Source organism: Orycteropus afer, unplaced genomic scaffold (genome assembly GCF_000298275.1).
Source record: "Orycteropus afer afer isolate SDZICR_OR568_19922 unplaced genomic scaffold, OryAfe1.0 scaffold00089, whole genome shotgun sequence".
NCBI lineage: Eukaryota > Metazoa > Chordata > Mammalia > Tubulidentata > Orycteropodidae > Orycteropus > Orycteropus afer.
The window spans coordinates 5683555-5704863 of record NW_006921676.1 but is presented as its reverse complement, the minus strand read 5'-3'; the positions used below and the strand labels follow the sequence as shown (position 1 = coordinate 5704863).

General features: G+C 38.1%; 1 protein-coding gene across 1 annotated transcript in view; it reads left to right on the top strand.

The window, feature by feature from the left end:
* The first annotated feature begins 5721 nt into the window (after positions 1–5721).
* Positions 5722–21309, top strand: part of LAMP1 (lysosomal associated membrane protein 1) — a 21216-nt gene continuing 5628 nt past the window's right edge. Inside the window, exons 1-6 of the mRNA XM_007942383.1 lie at positions 5722–5773; positions 11614–11735; positions 14150–14366; positions 14548–14706; positions 18272–18462; positions 19144–19269. Of these exons, the coding sequence (XP_007940574.1) occupies positions 5722–5773; positions 11614–11735; positions 14150–14366; positions 14548–14706; positions 18272–18462; positions 19144–19269 (867 nt within the window). The remainder of the gene's footprint in view (positions 5774–11613; positions 11736–14149; positions 14367–14547; positions 14707–18271; positions 18463–19143; positions 19270–21309) is intronic.

Here is a 21309-nt window from a genome sequence, read left to right as displayed (position 1 = left end):
TTTTCAATAAGAAAAACCTCTCTGTTGCTTACCACATTCATTATTCAATTCTTAAAAAAAAGGGGGGGAATAAAAAAATAAAACAATCCCTCACAAAGCATGGAGTCTTCAATTGTGTTTATTTTTCTATGTCTTCCCTTCAATCAGAAATAGAGTGTGCCTGACCCATAACAATAGTACAATAATAAGAAGGACAGGCAGACAATAAAAACTCACCATAGGTATAGCCACTATGGAAAACAAACAGTGGGGCGGTTCTTTAAAAAGTTTAACACGGAACTACCATGTGACCTAGCAATCCCACTCTAGGTATATACCCATAAGAAGAGAAACAGAACACAAATAGAAACATGTACATCAGTTTTAACTACCACACTATTTACACTAGCCAAAGTGTGGAAACAACCTAAATGTCTATCAACAGATGAATGGATAAACAAAATGTAGTATATACACACAATATTGTTGTTGTTGTTGTTGTTATGTGCCATGGAGTCGGACCTGACTCCTAGCGACCCCTCCTTGGGTTTCCGAGGCGGTATCACTATGGAAGTAGATTGCCCAACCTTCCTTCCGAGGAGTGACTGGTGGGTTTGAACCACAAGTCTTCTGGTTAGCAGTCAAGTGCCTTAGGCACTATGCTACCAGAGGTCCCTATACACACAATGTTGTTGTTTTGTTGTTATGTGCCATTGAGTCAAACCCGACTCACAGCGACCCCTCCTTGGGTTTCCGAGGCAGTATCACTACGGAAGTAGGATTGCCCAACCTTCCTTCCGAGGAGTGGCTAGTGGGTTTGAACCGCCAGCCGTCTGGTTAGCAGGCAAGTGTCTTAGCCACTATGCTACCAGAGCTCCCATACACACAATAGTATACTAAAAAAACTCAAAAACTTACTGCCATTGAGTCGATTCGACTCATAGCCACCCCTCCTTGGGTTTCCGAGGCAGCATCTATATGGAAGTAGATTGCCCAGTCTTCCTTCCAAGGAGTGACTAGTGGGTTTGAACTACCAGAAAATGAAGTCCTGATGCATAACATAGATGAACCTTAAAAATATTATGCTGAGTAAAATAAGTTGGTCACAAAAGACAAAAATTATATGATCTCATTTACACCAAATAAATATGTAGAAACCAAAGATCATAATGGTTACCAGGAATGGTAGTGGGTGGGGGGAGGAGATAGTTTTTGCTTAGGGGGCACTGAGGTTATGTTAATGGTAGTGGAATAATTTGGAAAGGGATAGTGAGAATGGCTGTACAACTTGAAGAATGTCATCAATGCCACTGAATTATATGCATAGACCTTGATAAAATAAATAGTCTTCTAATTAAAAAAAAAAAAAAAGACCACCAACCAAAAACAAGCCTTGGTAGCACCGTGGTTAAGTGCTTGGCTGCCAACCTAAAGGTCAGCAGCTCAAATCCACCAGCCACTTCACTCCGTAAAGATTTACAGCCTTGGAAATTCTATGGGCGGTTCCTATTCTCCAGGGTCACTATGAGTCGAAAGTGACTTAATAGCCATAGATTTGGCTTATTTAATCACAAACAAAGATTAAAGATAAACAAAGAAAGGGAAATATTTGTAAAATATGATGATTTCCTTAATGTATATAATCATTTTTACAAATCACTAACAAAAAGATAAATATTCCAGGGCAAAGACTATTAACTGCAGTGTATTAAAAAAAAAAAAAAAAAAAAAAACAGTGACAATATTTTATTTTTAGCCTATCATATTGGCAAAGGTTATAAAGTTTATTAATACCAGTGTTGACAAGAATATGAAGCAATAGGCACCACTGATGGGAACATCAAATAGAACAACTTTTCTGAAAGACAATCTCCAATTAACATCAATGTTTATATATTGATTTATATATTGGAAGCTCTGGTAGTGTAGTGCCTAAGGCACTTGACTAATAACCAGAAGGCTGGCGGTTCAAACCCACCAGCCACTCCTTGGAAGGAAGATGGGGCAATCTACTTCCATAATGATACTGCCTCGGAAACCCAAGGAGGGGTCGCCATGAGTTGGGTCCGACTCGACGGCACATAACAACAACAACAACAATTTATATATGTTCACTTTTGATCTTGTAACTAACACTCTGGGAATTTGTTCTGAAGAAATATTCAGGCAAAGGCACAAAACATACGTACAAGATGCTCGTCATAGCTCTTTATATAAATAGCAAAACATGAATAAAAATTCAGCTATAGTGGGGTTATTAAATAAATTATGGTAAATGTGTGTGTGTGAAAACCAAAAAAACAAAACCACCACGTTACTTTACCACTCTGTATCATGCAGTGTCAGAACTTCTGCTAAGTCTCATCTCCTGCTATTGTTTCATATCCTATTCTCCTGCTGGCACAAATTACTTTTAGTCTTAAATAGAGTTTACAATATTAAAAAGAAAAGATTTTAAATATAACATGTATTAGGCAAGGCCTAATTTTAATTTTTTTTTAGTTGTTGTGCACATTCAAAACAGGTTCTGATCTAAGCAGAAGAGCAATTTGCTGAAAAGGACTTTGAGCGGTTTCATAATTTCCAAAAAGAATGCAGAATGACGTTGGGAAAACAAGAATGTACAAGGGTGCAGCCAGAACCACAGGTAAAAGCATACTATAAACCCATTTATGTATGTGAATAATTGTCCGCAAAAAGGTGAAGGCAATTAAGATAAAAATATGAATATGGCAAGAGAATGGGACACTAACAGGAGAAATGAAAGCCTCGAAGGTTTTCCTCCCTAGAAGACAAACTAGACTAGAAGCTCTGGTGGCATAGTGTCTAAGGCAACTGACTCTAATCAGAGGGCTGGTGGTTCAAAACCACCAGCCACTCCTTGGAAGGAAGACTGGGCTACTACTTCTATAGTAATGTTGTTGTTATGTGCCGTCGAGTCGGCCCCGACTCATAGCGACCCCTCCTTGGGTTTCCAAGGCAGTATCACTACGGAAGTAGGATTGCCCAACCTTCCTTCCGAGGAGTGGCTGGTGGGTTTGAACCGCCAGCCTTCTGGTTAGCAGTCAAGTGCTTTAACCACTATGCTACCAGAGCTCCTTCTATAGTAATACCGCTTTGGAAATCCAAGGAGGGGTCACTATGAGTTGGATCCGAGTCAATGGCAGTGAATTTGGCTTGTTGTTGTTGTTGTTGTTATGTGCCGTCGAGTCAGCCCCGACTCATAGCGACCCCTCCTTGGGTTTCCGAGGCAGTATCACTACGGAAGTAGGATTGCCCAACCTTCCTTCCGAGGAGTGGCTGGTGGGTTTGAACCGCCAGCCGTCTGGTTAGCAGGCAAGTGTCTTAGCCACTATGCTACCAGAGCTCGACAAACTAAGGAATGTGATCTTTATCCTGCAGGCAATAGGCAATGAACTGAGAGAGGTTCTTCCAGGTTTTAGAAAAAATGAGACTTTGATTTCTTTTTCTGTGGAATATGTGGATTAGGTTTGAGTAAGAACACACCACATTAATTGAGGACTCCCAAAATGAAACCTGGCAGTGTTTCCTTCTGTGGCAATGTGAGGTTGCTATGAGTTGAAATCGACTTGATGGCACCTAACAAAACAACAACAACAATATGAGATTGTTACCATGCTAAGGTCTGAGGCTGAAACTCCATTTTAAATTAAAAGTAACCTTTGCATCAGGTATACAGCCTGTCATTCCTGTAACACTCCACTGTTATCTTAAGAAAATTACTTGGTGAACAATTTTAGAAAACAATGTCAAGTTTACTTCCTTTAAAGTTCTATTTGCTGCTTGAGAAGCCAGCTCCAGAACAATTCTCAGAACAAATGCTTACTCGAAACAAACTTTAGAATTATGCCATGTACTCCCTGTAGTCATGCAAGGAGGATCTCATGATCATTTTGAGGCCAGCTGTGTCCAACCTAATGATGAGTTTGTAACTTTAAAAAAAAAAACAACTTCAGAAAAGTATGTCATCTCCTACCAATCAGATGTACCATCACTCAATTTTGTAACCATCACCTAAATGTCAACCAATCACTGAATTTTCTTCTATTTATTTTTTTAATATAAACTCTCTGAACTGTCTCCTCTTTGGATTACTTAGTTCATAGTCCTCTGGATTTCAAGAGTTCCAGTTTGCAAATTGCCTCACCTCTCAATAAAAGCTCTTTACTTTTCATTTCAACCAGACTGCCATTTTGCAGAGACTCTGCCACAGACTACCTTAGTGTTTCTCACCTTTTTTTTTAAACATATAAACACCTAGACCCTATTCTGATAAATCCATTAGGAAAAATGTCATAGCCAACAATCACTGACTTCTGAATCCCCTTTATCCAAGATGATTTTGCCCAGAGATAGATTTTTGGACTTTGTATTATTTTTTAAAATCTTCTTTTGTTTTGAAACACAAAACTATATTCAATATTTGGCTTGTTCAAACATCTCTGTAATCCTAAACCCTGTTTCCACTCTCTAAGATTATCAGTGGACAAAACTCCAGGATTTCATGTATCACCATATCCCAAAGAAGAAAAAAATGTTTTAGTTGTCCTTTGCAGACATCCTCAATACTACTAGGTGAGACTGATTCCTCAGTGATCTTCCAACGGTCAAGGGTGCCCAATAATACCATTTTATAGTGGAGCCATGTGCTCAGGGGCGTCTTCCACTGCTCACAATGAGATTACGGGAAGGCTCTACAATTGCATCTGATTTCAAATCCATTCTTACCCTTTCCTAAGAGCACTGTGGAGTTGAGAAATCGTCTTCCTGTTTAGTAACTGAGAAATTTACTTCCCATTTATCAAAGAAGGCTAATCATTTTCCCCAAAAAACTCCTGACTCTACAGAAGCGATTTACATGAAAAATATGCACAGTCATTCACCCTTGTACTTCCAAAACCTCATTGCCAACGCTAATACCGTATGTACGATCAGTAACAAAATCATTCACTCTAACTTTTTCAACTGGATGGGCTTTCATTGGGTTGATTAAAAAGAGGAAAAAAAAAAAAACTTGAGGTGTGTCTACATGTTTTACTCTGGGTCTGAATCAATCTTCAGGGACTTTTCCAGCTTTTTACACCCTCTGCCTCTCCTTTCTGTTTCCATCCCTTCCTCTTTTCCCTTATTCCTTCACTCTTACTTTCCACTTCCACTTCCTTTTTTTCTTTTTCCTCAATCTACTTTCTGCTTTACGCTTGCCAGGAAAAAGCCAGATCTCGAGATCCCTTCTCCCATCACCTACGCGGCTGGATCGGATCCAGGATCACGTGTCAAAGCTCTGCTACAACACACCCGTCGCCGAGGGGACGGGTCACCAGGACGATGACGCAACTGTGGGAAGAAGAGCCAGGGTCGTCCGGGCGCCAGCGCGGTCTCGCGAGATGCTCGCTTGCCTTGCTCCGCCCCGATCCCTCGGGGGCTCACGTGATAGTGTGGGGGCTGGTTTCGCTGCGGTGGTCACATGATAGGGAAAGCCGTCCGCCGGGGTCTCCTTCCTGGCCTGCAAGCACAGAACAGTGGGCGCTTCTGGAGTTTGTTGGGGCGCTCCTGGCCCCGCCACGCCCCGACCCTTGTTCTCCTAAGCGATTTCGCCTAATCCCTGCCTCCCAAGTTTAGATAGATAGCAGAAGGTGCCGGTCACCAACCGTCAACCGACTGGAGACCTTCACGCGCCGCTCGCCTCCCTCACGCACCGGCCTTCCCCGGCCCCTCGCGCCAATGGCAGCCTCCAGCGATGCTCAGAGGTGGCAGCTGCTTTTGCTGCTGCTTGGTAAGGCGGGGGAGTGGGAGCAAGCACTGCGGAGCGCCGCCGTCCCGGACTCGGAGGACTCGCGGCCTACGGGAGGAGGTGGAGGTCGAGGGGTCTGTGCGGAGCTCTTGGGGCGGCTGGGCTGTCGGGGGCCCCAAGAGTCGTTCTTTGGACTGGACATGTTCGTTGCCTGTGATGAAGTTTGGCTCTTGGCCGAGTTCTGCGCGTCAGGGGCGGTGGCTCCAGTCGGGCGGTAGCTGGCCTTGCAATTTAGGGGTGTGGGATCTGGAGGTAGAACCTCACTGACAGGTGGTTTGGGAATTGGAAGTCCAGGTGCCTAAAAGTGGACAAGAAAGAGGTGTGCCTTCATGGCTCGAGATGTTAGATTAGGGCATGATTCCGGTTGGCTTTGGTATTCCCATTTAGTAACAATTTATATTTTCTGGGGTTTTAAGTTCGAAACGAAACTTCTCAGTGGTGGTTTTGTGGTTTGCTATTTTCAAGATAGCTGTGGTTGTTAGTTTAATTTACTGGAAAGTTTAGCCGGTGAGGCCTAGATGAGGTTATGCAGCCCAAGATGGCAGGAACTAATTTTTGTGTCTTGTCTCTGCCTGGATAGGTGACCTAAATCGAGCTTTTTACAACATGATTTTACCCATAAAAAATAGGATAGTGCAGTGATTCCTATCCTCTTAGAGTTAATACTTTATACTTTTACCTTTCAGTACAAGATGTGTGTATTTATATTACATTTATGTTACTGTGAATTTAAATTTGTTAGAATGATTTGAAATTTTAGGAGATTTCCCGGCAGACAAAATGAGGCTTCAGATTCACAATGGCAGCGTTCATTTCTAATAAATAGATTTAAAGAACATTGTTCATGTTTCACAGTTATGTACTGGTTCTTGTAAGTCAGAATAAGAGAATCCATTAACACGTAGGGAAGCGTTCTGAGTCCTCATCAGCCCATAGAATTTGAGGAGCAGTAGGTTCACAGTACTTACCTTATTGATTGGGGAATTTGTTCTTATTTTCTGCTCTAATAATAAAGAGAAATGTATACTGTCTCTTCAATGACTGTCTACTCATGGCTTAAGTCTGTTCCGGGGCACTGGGTGAACCTCTTTCTATGGAATTTTTTCTCATCCACTCAATAATATAGGAAGATTTTTCTTAAGTGTTAGGATCTGAAAGATGATACAGAAGTTAATGTGAATTAAACATATACAGGTATTGCAGGGGAAGGTTACCCAGTTAGCAGGGTAAGCATGAGCTTTCACATGTGACATTCTTCACCACAGATTAGTAAGTAAGCACAAATTAGCCCGTGCTTACTTTGCTTATTGGGTAATCCGACACTGTCCACTTGGCACCACGGTCCCAGTGTCCTCGTACTGCTCATGAGGTGTATCCGCTGAACCCAGCCCAGAGTGACTGGTAATGTGCGTTCCACAGTTCATGCCCTATTATCCATTGCCCCTGTTAATCAAAGGCAGTCCTTTTAAAACTCAGTTGCTAATATAAATTGGACTTCTCTCTTTGGTTGTTTATTATGAGTTGAGTACTGTCACTGGATTATCTATAGTTCAAATTTCCACTTTTATCATAATTAAGATTTACTATGTAGCATTGGACCTTTGTACCATGCAATTTGATGAGAATAACTAACCTCAGAAGAGTATTTATGTATATCTTTTCTTTTGATGAAGTAGTACTTTGTTAATCCATTCCAAAGATTTTCATGGTTCAGGTGGGTTACATGAGGAGAGGTGAGATAGATGGGCAAATAATTTGTTTAAAATGTAATTCAGATGTGTTCAGTTTCACTGAGGTTGAATTTCATTTAAAATAAATTTAATCAGAGAGCAGGAAATTAATTCAGACATTCTTTGTTTCTGTTTTTTTGTTTGTTTCTCTCTCTTTCTTTTCTTTTCTCTCCCCCCCTCTTTGATTTTAACCAAAACCAAAGGGGGGGCGGAACCCAAACTCACTGCCATCGACTTGGATCCCACTCACAGAGACTCCTCCTTGGGTTTCCAAGGCAGTATCACTACAGAAGTAGATTGCTATTCTTAAAGCTAGCTTTTAACTCCAGTTGCATTGTAATTTTTACAGTGTTACATTCAACTGAAAATTCTAAGGTTTAAAAGATCTTTTAAAAAGTTGGTCTTGGGTCTGTTTAAAATAATGCTAATTGTAGTGAACAATTTTGCCCCAAAATTAATCTTTTGAAAATAATTTTAGACTTCTAAATCACTAATTTCTTCTACATTAATAATTAGGATAACTTAAAGCTTTTTTGTGTGTAAGATACTTGGTAGAAAGCATAGACAAACATAAACTGTAACTTTATTTTCTGATCACAGGATTATGTGCACTTGCATTATGTGACTCTTTAAACCATTGATGTTAGCTAGATGACCTCCTTCCCCTTTCAAAATGAAGATCTGTCACTTAGGAAGTTTGAAAAATTTTATACTAATTAATGTTACCCTTCATTGTGGGAAATTGTCAGTTATTCAGGATTAAAGACCAAATTCTTCATTAGATTTGAGATCAAAATGTTTTTGTGTGCTGTAATTGTGAATTTCTAGTAATTTGGGCTGATCCCAGACAAAATTAGTTTTAGATTTCTCTCTGCTTCAGCAGGATTTTTATTATACAGTCTTTTACAATCCATGCTTTCATTAGAGCATTAATTCATTTGTATTGTGATTATTTTATATATATATATATATATATATATATATATCTCCATTCCTCACTTTATAGCCCAACTTGTGCATGTCATATAGTAAGTGCTCAGTAAATACATAAAGAAATGTCCAGTTTTGGTTAAAGCTCTTAAGCAAACATATACTTAAATTTTGTTAGAAATATATATACTTTGGTCTTTTTTTTATAATCCTTTATATCATGTTTTGCATCATTAGTTCAGAAGAAAAATGCTGGATCAAAAAATATGTCTATAAAATCAGAATAAACTGGGGTGTATTTTCTTATTGTAAAAAAAAATTTCTCTATAAAGAAATTTATTGACAAGTACCTTCAGGTGGCAAATGTTTAATTTCAAAAGCAAATGCTTCACAATTCAAAGCATGTTCATTCAATCAGCAAGTGCTTGAAAGATTGGTTCAGAGTGCATTTGGAGCTAAGCCTCTGAGATTTGAATCCCAGGTGCTCATGCTTCGTAGTCAGAAGGCTAGGGTTCTACATCTGACTCAGCCACCACAGCTAGTAAGCTGTGCTATCTTGAGCAAGTTAGGTAACTTCACTGTGTTTTTGTTTTCAAATCTGTAAAAGGAGGTCAAGTAATTTCTGCCTATTAGGATTGTTATTTTAACTAAATTAATTGCAAAGTGTTTAGAGCAGTGCCTGGTATGTAGTAAGTGTATTACAAGTGCTTGTTAAATAAAATACTTACTCAGGTACTGTGGATTACCTGGTGAGCTTGATATATACCATCTCTACCTGTACAGAACTTAATGTTTTAATAATACTATTGTTAAAACTAGTATCTTTGCCTTGTGCTACATGTTTTACATGCATTGGCTTATTTAGTGTGCTAAACAGCTGTTATATGTCTGTATTCTTATTTCTATTTTATAGGGTGCGTTTTACAGGGATTGGGAGGTTGCTGCTTGCTCAGGGTCAAACTGGTGGCAGAGTCAAGTCTAGAACCTAGGTCTTCTAACTCAGAGAAGTACATCTCTTCCCAGAGCTGTACTTGTTTTAAAGAATAAAATTTCTATAAGTAGAAGTATTTTGAAGGAAAGAGCAAGGGTTACTCCTTTATATAACCCCTTAAAAAATAATCATGTTTGTATCTGACTGAAGGACTGCTGGAGATTAGCAATTTTTAAAAAGCAAGAGAGTTGATGTATTCAGTTGGTGATAGCCAGAAGGTGCTTGTGTTGAGGTTGTAACACCTAGTATATCACCTTAGACATTTTAGTTAATTTGAGGGGAAAAAAAATCAATGATTTCCACTTTTACAGAATAAATAACACACAGCTACTTCTAACATTAGCATAAAAATACATTTCTCTTAAAATGGAATAATCTGATGATGCTGTAGATACTTTTCTTTCAACCGTAATTGGTTTTGGGGATTAAATTTTTTATTTCAATAATTCAAATTTTCTTGGCCTCTCCAGGATAAATATGCACATCTAATGCTGCTAAAGCTTATTTTAAATTTGTTTTAGCAGTACTTTTTGTTTTAAAAACCCACTGCCATTGAGTTGATTCCAACTGATAGTGACCCTAGAGGACAGAGTAGAATTGCCCCTGAGGGTTTCCAAGGCTGTAAGTCTTGGTCATCTTTGGAGGCTGGTGGGTTCACACTGCTGACCTTTTGGTTTGCAGCCCAACGCTTTAACCATACTTAACATTTACAAAATGAAAAAAATGTTGATTGAAAAGTTTTTTAGTGTGAAATGTTTCCTAACGCAGTGTTTTGGGTCAGTAAAAAGTTTTTCAAATAATTTAGAGAAGTATTTTATTAGTCTAGTGTCTTCTGTTTTGCTGCCCTCAAAGTGTGCTTAAATCATATTTACACTTACAGTGCCAGTCATGTTATATCACAGATGTGTAAATGTTCAGTGAAAAGGCATGCACTAATTTGTAGCAGCAGAGATAAGTGACAGCACTTAATTTCTGGACAAACTATACTACACAGTGGTGACTGATAAATTTTTGGTTTTAGAATGAGCAAAACCATCTATTTTTGCTCACCTGTAATAGACTGCAGGAACTCTAGTGGCATAGTGGTTAAAGCATTCAGCTACTAATGAAAAGGTCAGTGGTTTGAACCTACCAGCTGCTGCATGGGAAAAAGATGAGGCAGTCTGCTTCCGTAAAGATTTATAGCCTTAGAAACCCTTAGGGCAATTCTACTCTGTCCTATAGGGTGCTATCAGTCAGAATCTACTTGATGTCAGTGGTTGTTTTGGGGGGGGGGGTTGTTTTTTGTTTGTTTGTTTGTTTTTAATAAAAGACTGATGTGATGAATATGCAACTTGTACAATTAACTTCTCTACCATAGTGATAAGATTACATTTGCTATTAAACATCTCAGTCACAGGGCCAGAGATGGTATTGGCCCTCAGAGAACTGACTCAAAGAGAAAGTACTTAAGCTGTAAAGTCCCAAGAGAGTTTCTATTCTGTCACTTCATTTTTAAGGATATGGCAGCTCTATCTAGAGAGGTTACGTGATGTGCCTAAGGTTACACAAGTCAGGTTGAAGTAAAATAAAGTCACCATTTTTGAGGACCTTTCTGAAATTGGGAAAAGAACTCAGCCCTTTGAATCTATAGCCTTCTTAAGACATCACTACTCCATGAAAAGTAAAAGCACATCAAACTTTACATAGCAGTTTAAGACCACAATAAAAGACATCACAAGCTCTCCCATAGAATCCAAAGATTTCTGTAGAATATACATATTATTTAGCTTGAGATGGTCAGGGTTGAATTGTGTTTCAAGGCTCCACCAGGTATTATAATAAAATCCTCAGAGGCTCATGGAGTGATACATGCCTTGTATTGACCCAGAAATCTCATAGGAGACTTCCAGGTAAATGGTTCTGGAGTTAAAGCGTTAAAATAGCTGTGGACCAGTTTGGCAAACTGGTCAGGTGGATTTATAGATGACATTTTAGGATTGTGTCTGGGAGGGATAGCAGATCCAGACAAACCAGCCTAGGTAATCCATTTGTCCAGTTCTTTAGTGGTTTGAGAAGCACAGTGGAATCTTCTGATAGAATTCATTGTTACTGCAAGCTGTAGAAAACAGAAAACCCAGTTTATTTTCAGAAAGGTATTTATTTGAGTGTTCTGTCTTTCCTGGAAATAGCAGGTCTCATGCATGGTGCATCTTCATTGTTTGTGGTGAAAAATAGCAACGGAACAGCTTGCATAATGGCCAACTTCTCAGCTACCTTCTTAGTGAACTATGATACTAAGAGTGGTTCTAAGGTAAGAAACACCAGGGAAATTCATGCTTTGGTTGTGTGTGTATGTGTGCGTGTGTGTGAAGATTATTTTAAAATTTTAAGTCTTTGAAAAATTAATCCCACCTTAACATAGTTCTTTACATGAATGCATATTCCCTTTTAGGTTCATCAGTAACATTAACTATTTTATATAGTGTTGCTGCAGTCATCATGTATAACCCATTTTGTGTTCTTCCTTTCACTCTTTTATCATGAACATTTTTGCAAGTCTTTATAATTATCTTTTACAATTACAATATAATACATAATTATGTTAACCATAATTTGTTAAACTACTCCTTTTGGTAGTTGGTAAGTTTTTAAATACTCTTTTTAATGCCCAGGGAATAGCTCTGTGAATATAGTTTTTCTGATCTGTTGAATTAATTTAGTTGTTGTTATGTGCCTTCGAGTCGGACCCGACTCATAGCGACCCCTCCTTGGGTGTCCGAGGCAGTATCACTGCAGAAGTAGATTGCCCAACCTTCCTTCTGAGGAGTGGCTAGTGGGTTTGAACCGCCAGCCTTTTGGTTGCTGTCTAGTTTCTTCCAACTCCTGGTGACCCCATGTGTGTCAGAGTAGAGCTTCATGGGGTTTTCAGGGGCTGATTTTTGGAAAGTAGATCTCCAGGACTTTCTTCCAAGGTACTTGTGGGTGGACTATAACCTTTTGGTTACAGCTAAGTTTGTTAACCCTTTGCACCATCCAGGAACTAGTAGATAAAGTGCTACACTCTAGGAAATGTATAGAAATAACTGTAAGCACTGTGCTACTTTGATTAAAATGTGCTTGGCATTAGTTGTTTAAACTTTGTGCTTATATAGGATAAGTAAAGTTTTTTATATTTTCATTTCTTAGATTTCTAACAAATAGTATGTATGTGTTTGTATTTCTTCCTATTCTTATGCTCATTCTAGTTAGTACTTACTATTTTAAAGATATTTGTGAATCACATCTGATTTTCTCATGAAATGATAATTTTTCTTTATCCAGTTCCATATTCACACCATATCTTTTGCTACTTCTCAGAGAGCGGTTGTGGAGTCCAGGAAAGCTGGAGACATAGGAGCTTCTGTGAAAGCCCCCTGTCTTTGTGCTGACCACTCACACCTTAATGTATTTATGCTGTCTTCTCTAATGTGGTCTTTATTAAAATAGAACAAACTGGGAGTATTTTGTTTCATAAAAGCTTCTCGAATTATAAAGACTTGCTCAAGCATTTTTAAATTTTGACTTCACTTTTTTGGTGTTTGGTTTTGGAGATTGTTTTTTTTTTTATATTTTAATATCCTCTTTTTATGTGTTAATTGTATGACACAAATGGGATCATACATACACTGTTACGTGCTTTACTATATCACAGAAACATGTCTTTGTCAACTCATGTAGCTTTATGTCCCTTTTTTTATTGTTTTTTTAAAAGATTGCATTAGTATACGGGTAAATGATAATTCATTTAACCAGTCCAGTCTTTTAGTTGGATATTAGGTGGTTTTCCAGTTGTTTTGTTTATATGAGTAAATTCAACAGTTCTCAAATAAACATGCCTATTTCCCTTTGCTTAATGAGACTTTTTTTTTTAATTGTGATTTGGGTAAAAACTTACAAAGCAAATTCATTTTCCACACAACAGTTCATACACATTCTGTTTCATGACATTGAATGCAATCCCCATAATGTAACAGCTCTCTTCCCACTTCCTCCCTGTTGTTATCTTTTCCCTGTGTCCTTCTTTCCTGTGCATTCCTGCCCTCTGAGCTGTCTCCCTGTCCAAATACTGCCCTTCTGATCTCCCATGACTGATTGTTCTAAGGAGTGCACCTACCTGGTGTAAACATTCATCCTGTACACCTGTCTGTTGTTTGTCTGGAAGTCATGGGCATGAGTTCAGTTCCAGGGCTGAAGGGTTTCTAAGAGCCATAGTCTTGGGGGTTTCACAGTATGAGATATACTTTTAAAACAAAACTTTCTGTAGCAAAAAACAGTAATTGCTTTTTAAAAATATATAAACATACAGTAATATAAAAATTAACAATAAAACTTTAGTTTTAATTTTGTTACAAATTAAAATACCAGTGGAAGGAGAATTTTTAATTATGTGAATAAGACAATTTTATCTCAAATTTGAATTCTATTTTCAATGTTTTACTGAAATGTAATGCTGACTTCTTTTTTTGAAGAAACTTTGTGGTAAATATATGTAACAGACTATTTGACATTTTAATAATCTTCACATGTGCAGTTCAGTGACATTCATTATGTTCCTATTATAAAATGCCTTAACAGTGATACTTGGGATTGAACTAAGATCTAAGTTTATATCAGATTCTTTTGATATTTCTGAAATCCTTTAGTAATGATATTCTAATTGTGTTATTATAATTATGTTTGTTCTAGAATGTGACCTTTGATCTGCCATCTAATGCAAAAGTATTGAATAGCAGCTCTTGTGGTACAGAGAATACTTCTGACTCCAGTCTAAAGATTGCTTTTGGAGGAGGACATACATTGACACTAAATTTCACGAGGAGTACAACACATTACAGTGTCCAGATGCTAAGTTTTTTTTATAACTTGTCAGACACAAATATTTTTCCCAATGCAAGCTCCCAGGGTAAGCACCAAATTAATGAAAATTACAATTATGAGGTGATAGAAAAGTGAATTGAGGAGGATTGTTTAAAATTACTTTTAATTAAGTACGTAGTTCAAAATTACTTTTTTTTCCCCTGGTTAAGATGACAAAATAAGCAGAGAAGCTACAAAATTATTATTATTTTTTTTAATGTGTATAGGAAGCAATATTGTGGAATCTGTAACTGACATCAAGGCAGACATAGATAAAAAATACAGATGTGTGAGCCGCAACCAGATACACATGAATAATGTAACTATCACACTCCATGATGCAACCATCCAGGCATACCTCTCACATAATAACTTCAGCAAGGAAGGTAAGACTTGATCCATTGGTGCCATTTGTTTGACTATAGTAAAGAAGTACTTCTTTATATCCTACAGCCTGAGTGAAAACCAAATCCAAACTCACTGCCCTCAAGTTGATTCCAATTCATAGCCACCCCTATTGAGTTTCCGAGGCCGTAAATCTTTACTGAAGTAGATTGCCCCATCTTCTTTCTGTGGAGCAGCTGGTGGATTTGAACCACAGACCTTTTGGTTAGCAACCAAATGCCTTATCCAGTACGCCGTACAGCCTGAGTGAAATACATGGTAATTAAGCATTCACACAGCAGGAACTAAGTTGGTAGCTTGTATCTTTGAAGAACAGTCTACCTTTTTTTTTTTTTTTTTTCTCTTTTTTAGAGATGGTGACCTCGTTAGATGAGAGTGAATACATCTTGATTAAAAGAGGGTAAAAGGACAAAGCAATTGAAACCTTCTCTGTTTCTTCCCATGTTAAGGGCTAATGAGATCAGGGTCACAGAATCTCTTTCAGTTCAAGCTAGTTACCTTGACACAAAGACACAGTCTTCTGTCAGTCCCAGTTTAGGCAGGTTTAGGAACAGGTGGGAGGAAGGACCAGTTAGTCTTTTCTGATTAGATTGTGATCAACTGCAGGATCTGTTTCCTAATTCAGCTGGGGATGCAGCTTTTTGTTCTAGGTTCGCCTTATGGTTAAGATCAGGGACTCTGGATCAGACAGAGGTCCAAACTCACTGGCTGTGTGATCATGGGCAAGTTAATTAGCCTCTTGAAAGGGATTTTCTTCATTTGTGAAATAAGAATACTAACCTTAGAAGCTTGTTGAGATTAAAAAGGAAATTCAAGTAAAGGGTTTACCTCACTTCCTTGCACAGAGTAAGTAATAAATATATTCTAAATAGTTTTGCTCTTACTTAAGAAAGTTCTCTTCCTCAAATCCTACCAGTCTTCTCACCCATCACTATCCTTACTGAACGGTGAAAGTGTGTGATTGTCTTAAGCGTAAACTGATAAAAGTAGTTTACATTTAAGACTGCACAGCCTTTTCTCATCTTTCAACCTGCTGTGGCAGGCCTTGAATTTGCAGTATTCCTTAGCAGTCTTGCTTGGAGGATCAAACATGACTATTGGGATAATGGCTAAAGGGATTGTTTTTTTACCAGTGGTAATTTACAGGAAGGACTTTGGTATTGGTAGTAGGTACTTAAATATTTGTTTAAGGAACTAAAGAAGAAATAGTATTTGTTAAAGAGTGTGATTTTTACATTTATAATTTAGATAGAAGGAAGGAGTATTTTATCCATGCAGATGTCTAAAGTCTAAAAATGTTCTGACTGGTGGTTAGACCTAAGGGTACATTACTTGTCTTTTCAACTTGATGTAACGTGCTTTAGTAAACAAGAGAAGGAGTGACTGTTAGCTGGATTGTGCATTAAGAAATAATTGTCAATAAGTGAAGGTTGTACTTCCTAAATAGATAATGTGTGGCCATTTGGACCAGAATTTATAGTCTGGCCTTTTTACTTTTGATTTGTTTTATTTGCACATTTAACTTAAGTATGACTATAATTTCAATTTAGAACTTCGCCCAAGGGTAAGAAGCAAACAGTATTTATCAGCATATCATATGTTAGACTTCACCAGTTGATGATTTAGGCCTAGCAGGAGTTTAACTACCATTAAACTAAAGTTGATTTCTTTTTACAGAGGTTGATACATTTACTCAGTGAGCTTTTATTACCCGCCCCTCTTGACCCATCTTTATATATTATGTCTAGAAAGAGATTTTACTTTATAACATTAAATTGTATAAAAACATCCTAAGTGAGTTGAACTGTTCAGATAGTGCAATAAGTAGCGTATATGTTACAGGAATAAATTAAAATTTCCTGTCTCTTCCCTTTCCCAAGTAGATAAAATGTGAGTGTGGGGTTTGCTGACTGAAAATGAGTTAAAATAAAACTCCATTTTTAGCTTTGAATAAGAAATAAAAATGTGATCAGTAAAGTTACACTGATGGGCTGGCTCCCCGCCACATAGGATATTTTGGATCAGCCTCTCATCACTCAGCCTAGCTAAATGTTTAAAGGACAGAAATTGAACAAATACTGTAACAATCAGTTATCTTTGTACTTTTTGATCAGTTTGTCTTAATTTTGAATATAAGTTTTTGTTGCAGGCAGTCTTGGTGGATCAAATTCTGAGAAACATAATCAAATTCAAACCCCTTCACTTGTCCCATAAGGGTATGATGTGGCCTCTATAGACCACATCAGGAACCTCTACCACTATTAGTCTGCTCTGGGTCAGGCTCCCCCCCCCACCTTCTTTAACCCTGTCATCGTCAAATCAATTCCAACTCATAGCAACCCTATAGGACAGAGTAGAACTGCCCCATAGGGTTTCCAAGGCTATAATCTTTACAGAAGTAGACTGCCACTCTTTCTCCCGTGGAGCAGCTGGTGGGTTTGAACTGTCAGCTTTTTTGTTTGCAGCTGAGCACTTAACCACTGTGCCACCAGGTCTCCTCTATCATGCTTCTCTGGCCTCATTGGACTCCAACCTGCCTCAGTTCCTGGGTTGTACCTAGTCTCTCCTATTTTAGGGTCTTCATGTACTTAACTCACACATACTGCCCCTTCTCCCTAAACTAGAATGCTTGCCTGTCCCCTCACCACACCCACACCAAACAGAAACCTCAAGCTACTGGCTAGCTCCTGTTGATCTTTCAGTTTCAACTCAAATATCCTGTCCTAGACAGGTCTGCTTGCCTCTCCCATCCTACCTTAGGACCACCTCAACTTTGATCCCTTACAGCAGCCTTTTCTTCGAAACAGGATGATTTATAATTACATGTTTGTTTAATATCTGTTTCTCCTACTAGACTAAGACCCATGAGCTCAAGGCCTGTTTGTTCTCTGTAATTGTTTTTGGCACCTTGCATGGCACACAATGGAAGCTCATGATATTCAATCAGATTTTATGACCATTTCAAATGGTGCATTGGCTGGCTGTTCCTTTAGTTCCTTCAGGAGAGAGTTAAAGATATTCTTGACCTCTAAATATTAAGCTTTGTCATGTAGAAGAGCATAAAACAATAAACAAGTGTTCAGCCACATTGAGGTGAAAGGTAATGCTTTGGGTTTAAACTGTTGCATGGAGTATGAGACAAGGAAGAACCTCTAGTTAGGATTTTCTATGGCCACAGAACCACAAGACCAGTGAATCAACCATGATTGAAGAAGTCTCTTGATACTCGGCAGCAGCCCTTCTCAGCTGGCTTTGTGGGAGAGTTACATCCTAATGTCCAAGCATCTACTGTATGTACTGATTTAACTTCTGTTCTATAAACTGAGAAAAGGTATTAGTGTTATACTTTCATTGGGAGCACTGACAGAATAGTACATCATTTTCTACAGGAATTGTTGAGAAAATCTGCTAGCATCTACAATGTGTTCAAAGAGTGATTTAAATTGTAAGTTGAGAGTCTGGATCTTAGTACTGATAGCTATCAGCAATCTAGGTTTTAAATTTCCTTCCTGTGAACAAAATGATTCATTTTCAATATTCCTCCAGAGACACGTTGTAAGCAAGATGAAACTTCCCCAACAGTAGTACCAAGTCCAAAGCCTACAACTCCTTCGCCTTCTCCAGTGCCAGAAAATCCATCTGTGTCTAAGTACAATGTGAGTGGCAGTAATGGAACCTGTCTGCTTGCCATCATGGCGTTACAGCTCAACATCACCTATGAGAAAAATGATAACACGGTATGCAAAGAATTGTTCGGGGACATTTTTCTTTTTGTACATTAGAGAGTGCCTTAGTATGGTACATAGTTTTTAGAATATGAATCATATAGAAAATGAAACAGCGCCTGTTTTTGGAAGTAAATTTTATTGGAACTCAGCCATACCCATTTGTTTACATACTCTGTAAAGCTGCTTTCCTCTAAAGCAGTTAGTTGTGTAGTTGGGACAGAGAACTTAACCATATGGTCCACCAAGCCTAAAATATTTATTATATGGTACTTTTCAGAAAAAAATTTGCTAACCCCTTATCTGGAACATTAAATTTGGTTAAATTCTTACTCAAACATTCAAGTATTATTTTTACGCTTTTCTTTTGAAATAATCTTTTCTTTTTTAATGGTGACAATAGCTTATTTGTAGGGAATTTTAAAATGTGTGCCTCTGAAGGAGTGAGGGGTGAGAAGGATAGGAGCATCTTTACTTTTTATATTCTGAAAGTAGCAATTGGAAGTAGCAGGAAAAAAAATGTTTTGGAACTAAAATCTGCAGTAGTGTAAACTTCTGATGTTTTCCTTAAAATTAATGTGGTCTTGAAGTTACTGTTTTAGGATTGTTTTTGTTATTTTCTGGAGTGTAGAGGATCCAGGGCATAAAATGGAATGTTAATTTGTTTGCTTTTTTTTTTTTTTTTTAATTTAGACTGTGACAAGAGTATTCAACATCAACCCAAATACAACCAAAGGCAATGGCAGTTGTACCTCTCATTTAGTGACTCTAGAACTCCGAAGTGAAGATGTTACTGTGCTTGTCTTCAGTTTTGGAATGGTGAGGATCTGTGTTCTTTTTAACACTCTGAGGATTTGGTGTTGACCTTGCCTTGATTTCTTACCATGAATTTTGCTGTAATTTCTACGCTTTTGTTTTCCCGTGTACTTTATATAGTGCCCAGCAGGATCACTATTTTGCTTCTTCAGAAAGCTGTGGTGGTAGTGGTGGTGGCTAAGCCTGAGTGCAAACCGTACTACTGGCAGAGTCTTCTAAAATTCACAGCTCTCCCTGAAGAAGAAGGAGTGTATTCCATTTTTTTTTCTGTCTTCCTTCTTTTGAAGGTCTTTTTGGTTCCTCAGCTTCACCCCTTTTTTGTTAACAAGCACAGTCATTCAGTTGTTCAGTATTTAATGCATGCCCACAAAGTGCCAGTCAGCTATTAACATTTGACAATCCAGGGTGGGGGTGCAGAGAGCAAAGAGGGTATTTGTTAGCAGGTACAACTTACAACTCAGGACACCTCTCAACTGTGTGATAATAAGGCCCTGCCTGGTGCTGAGGTTTCTCTTCCTTTCCATAGACTGCACTCTGCTGGGAGAAGCTTTTCCTCTGCCCTTTTTACTTAGTAATAGCATTTCTGTCTTGTCTTTATACCTGCCTGGGAAGAATCATAAAAAGTTAGCAAAATAATGTATGAAGAATATAAATGTCACTCATTGTTAATCTTTTTAATGTGCTATGCAAACAAACAGATTAGAAGTTGGGTTCTTGCACTTTTAACTTTTTTTAAATTTTAAAAAAATCTTTTGCAGTGTTCCCTCCTCTCCCCTCCCACCCCTGGTAACCAACAAAGAAAGTTTCTTTGCATATATAAACCTTTCCTTGACTTTTTTTTAAATTGAAATATAATTTATGTACAGTGAAATACACAAAACTAAAGTGACATGGGTCAATGCTTTTTTTTTTTTTTTTTTTGCAGTGTTCCCTCCCTCCCCTCCCACCCCTGGCAACCAACAGAGCAAGTTTCCATCCATATATAAACCTTTTCTCGACCCTCCACAGCAATTAACTAATACTGTATTTGTCCTTCTGTGAATGACTTATTTCACTCAGCATAATGTCCTCCAAGTGCATCCATATTATACAGTGTTTTGCAGACTCTGCATTATTCTTTAGTGCTGCATAGCATTCCATTATGTGTATGTACCATAGTTTGGTCATCTACTCTTCTGCTGATGGGCACATAGGTTGTTTCCATCCTTTTGCTATTGTAAATACTGCTGCGATGAACATGAGTGTGTATGTATCTGTTCCTGTCCTGGCTCTCACCTCTCTAGGACGTATACTTAGTAATGGGATTGCTGGGTCAAATGGTATCTCCAATTCCAGCTTTCTAAGGAATCGCCATACTGCTTTCCACAGTGGTTATATCGTTTCACAGTCCCACCAGCAGTGTATGAGAGTCCCAGTCTCTCCACATCCCTGCCAGCATTTGTTATTTTCTATCTTGTTGAACCTTGCCATCAGTGCTGGGGTGAGACGGTATCTCATTGTTGTTTTGATTTGCATCTCTCTGGTGGCCAGTGATTGAGCATCTCTTCATGTATTAGCTGGCCACTTGAATATCCTCCTTGGTGAAGTGTCTATTCATGTCTTCTGCCCATTTTTCCATTGGATTGTTAATTCCTTTGGTATTGAGGTATTCGAGTTTTCTATAAATTTTGGAGATAAGTCCCTTGCCAGATATGTAATTATTGGCAAATACGAATTTGTTGCTGTCATTTTTGTCATGTGCTTTTTCGTGGTGTCAATTTCTTTGTTTCATACAATTTTTTACACTGAACTCATTTTGTTTATGGATTGTGTTATCACTTCCTTTGTTGCTATTGTTTTAGCATTCGCTAAATATTTATGCTGGTCCTCATTTTTATTTTGATGTGAAGGTTTATTATTTTTCTTTGAGGTTACCCTGTGATTTATAGTTTTCTTCCCAAGTTTAGAACAGTCCATTCTATCCTGTAGTTGTCTTGACTTCCCTACATCTAGAAGTTCTGTAATGACAGTTTTTTCCCTCTTTTTGGTTTGTAGTTGTCCTCA